The sequence below is a fragment of the Opisthorchis viverrini genome (genome assembly GCF_000715545.1).
Source record: "Opisthorchis viverrini unplaced genomic scaffold opera_v5_25, whole genome shotgun sequence".
Taxonomy (NCBI): domain Eukaryota; kingdom Metazoa; phylum Platyhelminthes; class Trematoda; order Opisthorchiida; family Opisthorchiidae; genus Opisthorchis; species Opisthorchis viverrini.
In genome coordinates, this window is record NW_008751681.1 from 1978939 (window position 1) to 1988249 (window position 9311).

Consider the following 9311-nt stretch of genomic DNA (forward strand, 5'->3'; position numbering starts at 1 on the left):
CATCTTATTATATGACAGTGAAAGTGATCATATAGGAGTTGAGATATAAACTGGCAAGCATAAATGTGTGTTGCACTAACACCACAAAATTCTGCAGGTTAACATAATTGTGCACCTCAGTTAAATTTTATGGTTATCAAAAAGGCTACTGGCAAAATACAAGAGAACAGTTTGAAGAAAGAAAAGTTGCTATCTTCCTAAAAACTGGATCAATCAAGTAAGGATAGCTTGAGTAAGTGCATAATAGGTGAAGAGAGAACGTCTTCTGCCCGCTGTGACTCACCTGATGGGAGCTCCGTGGTGGAGCCTGAAGGCGAGTCTTCTGCAGAAGTTTTTGATAGCATGAGCCCGAATTCTAACAGCTCTGTGAAATGAACATCGTAACGGTACGGGTGGGTGTGTGCGTACGTTTGCAATAGTCGATTGAGTGACCGAATCGCCGCCAGCTTCTCTTTGCTTTCGTTGTGAATGAATATGCAACGTTTGCCATATATACAGCGTCCACCTTCATGAAACCCACGGCATAGTTCTGTCTTGTGTCTTGGGTGATAAGGAAAGAGACGCAGTTCCCCGAGTCCATGTGCGAAGCGGCATCGGCTTCCGTATGCGCACTCTCTGCCAGCACTGGCCAAGTAGCGTCGACAAAGCTCGGTTTTGTAGGGTATCTGACACAATCGTGGACGGTCGTAACCAGGCTGAGGACGGCCATGCCAGATACGTCCTGTTCTGAAAGTATTTCTGTTATCGTAGCCACCATAACGCTCGCCTCGTAAATCTTGATATGCCGATGTACTGTGTTTCGAACTAAATTGTGTGTTTGGTTCCAGTTCATGTGAGTAGTAGCAGGAGTCCAAGTTCGACGACTCATACGATTCGGGTGATGCTGCATTTGTGTGCCCCGCCAGGTCCAGCTTCTCCAGCAAGTGAATCAGTTCGGAAATTATTTCCAAGCGGGAATTCTTCGGAGTAGATGTCTCGAACACACCATCAACCATACCAAGTGGACGATCTGTATCCGACGAATTTTCAAACGAAAGCCATGCAGCAATATCCTCTGAGTTGTTGAGGAACATGCTTTCCACGGTGGTACTGTCTTGAGACGCAGTGGACATACCAGAGTATTTTTTGTCGCGCGCGCAAATGGGACAAAAAATATACTCTCTTTGGTCTAGGTCACCGATCAATGATGCTTCGTATGGCGAACATTGCTCATTGTGCCAATCATTTGAATCCAATTGGCCCATCCTTAGTTCGTGGACTGAGTGCCAGTTTGATAACTGCTGTAAAGCGTGGCTGGGGATCATGTGATTGCAACCAGACAGCTGTGGTACACGGTCGTCCAATAGGCATCTGACGTTGTTTAGTACCTATCTCTGATGACAGGCAAAAATGTTGGCAGTTTTACTCAATCTTTGAACGAACGCTTAAACTGCTTCGAAAAAGTAATTTTGGTGCGACACCGCTGTGCAATGTTTGATTATCTTCAAGAAATACTAAATGTGCCTTTTGTTGTCTGATTTGCAGGCTAAACTTGATGAAAATGGACTGAAATAAACTCGGAAAACTGTTTACCAAGTTAGCCGTCACTTTATACACCTACTGGCGTCTGAGGGGACTGGCCAGGTATAAGCGACATCCGATTTTGCTATAGATTTTGGAAAGGTAAGTATGTTTTTCTGGAGCAGGGGAGTTGTACTCAGAATAACGACCTAGAACAATAATTCTTATGCTACACTTTGTTCTGAGGGTAGGTTTTTCTAGTTACATGTTCACGTTCAAAGTTGTGGAATCCGCTTCCCGATACATCCATTTGGCAGTTGGAATATGTTTTTCAGGTTGGAACTGAATGGCTGGAAGAAAATAGTAGCAGTACTGTATGAGTCGTACATGCTTGCAACAAAAGGTCCCTTCTGACGTATGTATCTGACCGCACGCTATGTATACATTGAGATATGCCACTAATTAAACCGGGATGTAACACGTAAATCTAATGGTAAATCGAAAGCAAGCAGCTGGCGATGATGCAACCCATGAATATGAAGGCGTGTTGGCAAACTAAACGTGAAGAAATTCTCTGAATAAAGTCAGCTGGAATAGTGACTGTAATAAACTTTGATGGTGAACTATTGCCCTCTGCTATACAAAATCTCGGAGTCTCCTCTACACTCCGTGTGCTCCTCGTCCACGAGTGAAAACACACTCAGAGTGATCTGCTAAAGTTTAGTTTGGAAATCTTCAATTGTAACCAGTTTTTTACGAATGAAATAATTTCCTGAATGGACCACACTCTTTATCTAACGATCCCGGTGCAACTCTTCATAATAGCGGGTATGTGGTGGTGCACGGCAACCAAGTGTTAGACTTTTGTAGTGTACTACTCATAAGGTTGCTGAAAATCCGTCGACGGATGTAATCAGAAAAGCGCTCGCAATACGGTGACCACCAACAGGAGACACTTTCTCAATCGTTGGAGGCGTGAGGACATTTGGAGATTTCTGATGGACGTTGCTTCCTGTAAGTGAAGCTTGTCCATGCTGACAAGCCAAGAAAAGTCGCACGGCTGTTTAGAATCTTTTTGGGAATCATCAGCAGAGTGTACGTCACAAAATTCAAGGGAGTTCTCAACCGAGACTGCGCGGCTAGTAGTTTCAACACCTGACCGTTTGCCCACAAGCGGCTTTTCACCAGTGCAGCTCACATTTAGTCAGGATATAGTGCCACTTAACGTTCGATCACTGAATCCACATCACGTGGTCACGTGTTGATTGTCAGCGTGTTCACTGTTGAGAAATTCACGAATCTCCTCCCTGAACCTACAAACCAAAAGCAGCTTGGAGGAAAGAATAATTCACCCGATAATTGAACCTTCTATATGGATGGTTCTTACTTGAGAAACCAGCCAACACATGACGACATAAAGTGGATTCCGTGCTGGAAGAATAACTGACCCTATTTGAAGTGTATTACGTCGATAACTGGCCTTGTATCTTACCTGACAGACTTGCAAATTTGTGAGTTAATGATGTCTGGTCGACAGTGCGCCGCTGCAATAGGTTGTGAATGCGGATCACTGGGTACACACCACTCACGTTTCAATCCGATCTAATTTGCTTCATCCGAACTCTAGTGTATCGTTACATTATGGACCAAGATCCAGACCAAAATGCTTCACTTCTGTTTGCATGTGTGCGTTAACATATCTGATCGCACAAACCGCACAAGGTCTTGTCTTCGATACTTTGGAAAATGTGACGCTTGTCTTATACTGTAAGACGGAAGACCAACGAAGACTGCAAGGAATGATGCTCTACAACAAACTCATCCTCTCCTTGGATGCCAAACGTCTTGGATTTAAACAAACTTTTATTCGATACGGTATCGGATCAGCAAACCTTAGGTCGATAATATATCCTAATAGGAATAAAAAGCTGGACCATGCAGGATACAGTGATCGCTGCAGCAGGTGATTTTCAGTATTGAACTAAAATTACCTAGAACTTGTTCCTCCATCCCGATACCCTCTGACACACTTCAGTAAGAGAAGGAAGCAGAGTAGAGACCAAATATAATACATGGTCTTCATATAAATCAATAACCGGTTCATAAGTTACAAATTCCATTGCGAAATCTGCGGTCAGCTGGTATGCGGTGAATCAAATATTGTGTCAGCCGACAAAATAAACTGCTGAGGAAAACAGCCGTCATTGTCTCACCAGGATTAATGTGTATGTGTATGTTATGGACGAAATCACAATAGTTTCTCGAACTAGGCACTCGGCACAAGTTCTGTGAGAGGCCTTAAAATAGCCCTTGTAAAAGTCCATGGATCTTTCGACTCACCTCAAGTAATACGGAAGTTTGACACGAACTATGTGAAACCTAACGGATTTTATTGTCCCCCAGCTAGGTAGGCATTTCTGGTGACGTCTTGGCTTAAAGCGTTTTTCAATTGTGTGAAACCGTGGTAAGAACAATATTAGAAAGTTTGCTGTCATAACTCAGTCAACTGGGGACAAACGTACCCCGAATTGGTCATTCGTAAAGTCAAGAGAGTGGATAGACGAAAACAACAAGGCACATCTTCGCCGGAGCAGCTCTCACACGCTGTCACAGAGTGAACTCCAAGTACGAAGATTCTGGGTTTTCGATTTTTTTTGGTTGAAAAAGCCATCAGGAACTCCAAGTACGAAGATTCTGGGTATCGATTTTTTTTGGTTGAAAAAAGCCATCAGAAAATGTCGAGGCAAGCAGTCGAGTTGATAAGATATTTGGACATATAAACAAAGTCTTTGACGAATACCGCAAACGAAATTTTGAAAATCTATCCTCATGGCTTTAGAAAAAAAGTAAATGGGTTTCAAAATTCTTCGCTGGTACTAGTCAACAGTAGATGTCGGGAGGTATTATAGCCTACCAGTAGCGTACAACTTACTTGAACCCGAATCGTTCAATCTGTCTTTTAACAGCTCCTTAAATTATCTTGCTCCTCCTCATCCGTTTTTAACGAATGGTCTGAAGGCTTGCAGATAATCAGAAGGAGCTATGCATTTTCCAATGGCGATAGTTACCCATCGGTACTGCTAGGTCCTGTGTTCAACACCAAAATGGCTGATGTATACTACATCAATGGATACCCGTCGTGAGAACTCGTGGCGGGGAAGTATCTCGAAGTCATCCATTAGTTATCAAATAAAAGGAGGCGACGCCGACCTCACTTACGTGAACCAATTCAAAGAGATCTTACGGCAACCGACCATATTTCTGCTTAATAAAGAGAATAACAGTGTTCGAGCCCTTCAAAACCAGGAAATGAAATTGGTATTAGACTTTAGAAAGCGACATGGGGGCTTCGCTTTCTAATTACTTCAGTATTTCCACCTCAGACAGAGCTCCAGTGTAGCTGGAAATGAGTAGTGAAAATCTGTGCCATAAGAGTAATTAAAAGCAGTATCTTCACTAACTGGTGGCATGAAGTTTGCAATGGCTCGATGTCTGCCGGGAAACCTGAACGCCTTTGTTGCTGTCCTGAAGATATTGGACTAGTTCATAATCGGCTGCAAAGCCACGGTCTCGTCGTCATTTAGGCTGGACGACGTAGCTAGTTCAGTCAAAGTTGTTGTGTATTCGGCTGTTTGATGTCACACATGCAGAACATATCTCATTCCGTAACATGTACTTTCAAGTACTGTGGTGTTTTGTACCTTTATTTTGCTTCCATTACAACATTACGTATTTCGTAAATTACGTAATCGTTTTTTTGTTTGAATAGGAAGAACTACGAAAACGCGCACTTGTACAATTTCACATAATACAAGCGTGGTCACGTGCTTCGACTCTCTATTCTGATTTTTTTCGCGCTCGCAGCGGCCATTCGCGAGTTTCATGTACTAACTCTGATACCAAAATATTTCAGACCATTTTCGGAACCTAGCGTTATTATTTTTATTTCTTTGCCACACACTCCTGGTAAACTGACTTACTGGGTATCTAGAATACTACAAATTTGGTAAGCACGAGTATTTCTAGATATTTTTTTGAAAGATTTTCCTTTCAAGTCGTCGTAATTTTGTTTCTTTTGCCCGGTACTTATGGAGACACACTTCGACTCAGCGGATTTAGTCGAGAATGCGATTAGCATACGTTTACCAGACCACAATCCACGCAACCCCAGGGTATGGTTTCACCAGCTGGAAGCAGTTTTTACTACCCGACGCATCACTTCCCAAGCCACGCGATTTTTTTTATGTTGTCCAGTATCTTTCTTGTGATAAAGCAACAGAATTCGAAGACCTATTAGAAGATATTCCCAAGGCAAATCCGTATGTCGCCCTTCGAGCGGCCGTCATAAGTAGGACAGGGAAGTCAGAAAACGAAATGCAGCGGGATTTATTCACCACTGTCGAACTTGGTGACAGATCGCCATCACAACTGCTTCACCACATGCGCAGTCTCCTCTGCGGCCGTAAGCCAGCGGTGGAAATCATGGCCCAATTATAGCTCGACCAACCTCCACCCTCCATGTCTCACATCATCAGTGCTTTCGTTGATGACCACAGCTTGGAGCAGTTAGCCCAAATGGCGTATAAGATCCACGAAACTTACCCTAAACCCGCAAACTCCATCTCTCGCCCTGCACCAACTACTTCTACAGATTCCGACCCGATTCTTGCTTCTATATCGCAACTACAAGCCAAGTTTGATGTTTGACCGATCACCTGCAATGGCTAGAGATCAACAAGCATCGACCACGTCCACGATCCAGATCGTTGTCTCGTGCCCGTCCCTCTTGGTGCTGGTATCACCAATCTCATGGCCCACAAGCACGCAAGTGTCGAGTAACTTGTTCCTTCAAGCCGCGTTCCAACACCCCTTTAAACACCTCAGTCAGTCAATAACGGTAACGACTGTCTGCGACCATCCTCGCACTAGTCACCCATTCCACATCACCGATTGCTTAAGTGGTCTACATTTCCTCGTAGATATGGGAGCTAAATTTAGCGTGCTACCATGTAGAAACCCACTTCCCAATTCTGCTTCTTATTCGTTACAAGCTGCTCACGGTACCCGCATCGCTACATACGGCGAACGTTCCCTCACCCTTGACCGTGGATTGCGACGTGCGTTCAAGTGGATTTTCCTTTTGGCCGACGTCCAGACACCCGTCATTGGTGCAGACTTCCTGACCCACTACAACTCATCTGTCGATGTTCAACACAAGCCTCTCTTGAACATGCTAACTTGCCTCACAGTCAACGGAATTAGTGCCCCAACGTCATCCACAGGTATCCGAGTTATCTTACCGGATTCACATTTTGCTGACACACTTAGGAACTTTCCATCCCTTACCCATCCATATCAGTACACCCAACCGGTCAACACATCCACCCTCTGTCCAACCTCTGTCCATACCAATGCCTATCCAATTCACCCAGATGGGCTTCAGATTGCAAAACACGAGTTCGAACGCATGATGGAACTCGGCATCATCCGCACTTCGTTGAGTTACTGATCGTCACCCGTACATATGGTAACCAAGGAAGCTTAAGATGATTGGAGACCTCTTGATAACGCCACTATCCCAGACAGCTATCCCATTCCACATATCCACGATTTCGCCACCGCCTTATGCCACACAAACATTTCCACCAAACTCGATCTCGTGCGTGGATACTACCACATACCCGTAGCCCAAGATGACATCTCTAAGACACTCGTCACAACACCGTTTGTCCTTTTCGAATTCACGCGTATGCCATTTGGTCTTCGAAATGCAGCTCAGACTTTTCAACGTTTCATGGACGAGGTTTTACGTGGCTTACCGTTTGTGTATGCCCATCTTGAAGATGTTTTAATCGCAAGCACCTTCGCAACTGAGCAAGCAGGCCACATACAACACACTTTCGAACATTGGTAAATGCTTATTCGGTGTTGCTAGCCTAGATTTTCTCGGCCATTACATTGACCCCACAGGTATCTCACCATTGCCCGATCGCATTTTGGCCCTGGAGACTTTTTCCATGCCCACCACTCTCACCCAACCCCGTCGTTTCGTAGGTACCGTCAACTACTACCGGCGATTCATCCCCCATTGTGCAGCTATTTTGCAGCCACTGGCTGATTTACTTGGCTCCAAAGAAAAATCTGTTACTTTGCCTCCCGCCGCCATTGTTGCTTTTGAAAGGGCCAAGCAAGCCGTTGCTCGATATTTACGAGAGCACAAAGCTGATTTTGACAACTGATGCCTCAAACACTGCCGTCTGCACCGTATTTCATCAAGTTGTTAACAACGCATCCCAACCACTAGCCCTTTTCTCGCAGAAGGTGCAGGCTGCACAACCGCGCGACAGTACTTTTGGTCGTGAATTACTGGCAATCTGCCATACTATTCGCCATTTCCGGCACTTGTTAGAAGGTAGGTAGTTTACCATCCAAACCGACCATAAGCCACTCACGTATGCCTTTAACGCCAAACCTGATCGATATTCACCACGCGAGATACGCCATCTCGACTATATTTCACAGTTCACTACCGACATTCGGTAGCTCTAGGTTCGGACAATGTCGTCGCAGATGCACTCTCCCGTCCTGACATCAACGCTCTTCACGCTTCCACACACTTGGACCTGGCCAAGCTGGCGAACTTCCAAAATAGTGATCCTAATTTTTTGCCCATTCTATCGTTCCCTTCATTTCAAGTCTCTTCAATTCCCTCACAACTCCAATCCGGAACTATTTTCTGTGATATGTCTACCGGATCACCTCGCCCCATCGTCCCCGAAACCTTTCGACGCTTTGTTTTCGACCACTTTCATGGATTTTCTCGTCCAGGAATCAGAGCAATCAGGAAGTTGATTAATGCGCACTTTGTATGGCCCTACATGAAAAAGGACCTAACATCTTGGGCCAAACAGTGCATCGCCTGCCAGCTCAGTAGAGTAACTCGGCATACGAACTCACCTATCAGTTCATTTTCAGCCCCTGATGCTCGATTCACACACGTCCATCTCGGCATTGTTGGTCCACTTTCCCCATCAAACGGTTTCACTCATATTCTTACTGAGATTGATCGTTTTACTCATTGACCAGTAGCTGTACCCATTTTGGACACTTCAGCTGAAACGGTTGCCTTTTCATTTTTGCAGCACTGGGTGAGTAATTTTGGTATACCTTCCACCGTTTCTACCGATCACGGTTCACAATTTAAGTGTAATCTCTTCCTGGAGTTTTCTACACTATTCGGTTTCCATCACATGTCGACTACCACGCATGATCTCAGTTCCAGCGGTCTGGTTGAGCGTTTCCATCGCTACCCTAAAGCTGCATTAACTGCCCAAATGAACCCATCTTCATGGTCCTCTTCTTTATCCCTCATTTTGCTTGCTATTCGCTCCACTATTAAGGAGGATCTTCACTGTTCACCACCCGAGCTAGTATACTGTACAACTTTAGGTTTACTCGGTGAACTGATTTCCCCTTCTGGCGCACAGTCAGAATCACCCGTCACATTTGTTACTCTTCGGAAGCAGCATACGACTGAACTTTGTGCGAAACCGACAAGACGAGCGCGAACAGAACACATTTCAACCAATCTCTCTGCTATACCCTTGGTATTTGTCCTACATGACGAGGAAATTTCTTTACGCCTGTTACGATGGTCCATTCAATGTCATCGAACGTCACTCAAAAGACTTTGTTTTAAAGAGAAGCGGAAAGCACGATACCGTCCCTTTTGATCGTATGAAACCTGCAATCATTGAAGCACCCACGACCACAACCAGCAACCTTGATTGTTACCAAAATCCGCACCTACC

The 9311-nt window shown here is 44.7% G+C and overlaps 1 protein-coding gene across 1 annotated transcript; it reads right to left on the bottom strand.

Moving 5' to 3' along the window:
• Nucleotides 1–212: 212 nt before the first annotated feature.
• Nucleotides 213–1112, bottom strand: T265_12939 (hypothetical protein; the record flags this gene model as incomplete). The annotated part of the gene is made up of 1 exon (XM_009166373.1): nt 213–1112. A coding segment is annotated over one exon (900 nt), but the record flags the coding sequence as incomplete, so codon positions are not given.
• Nucleotides 1113–9311: the final 8199 nt, after the last annotated feature.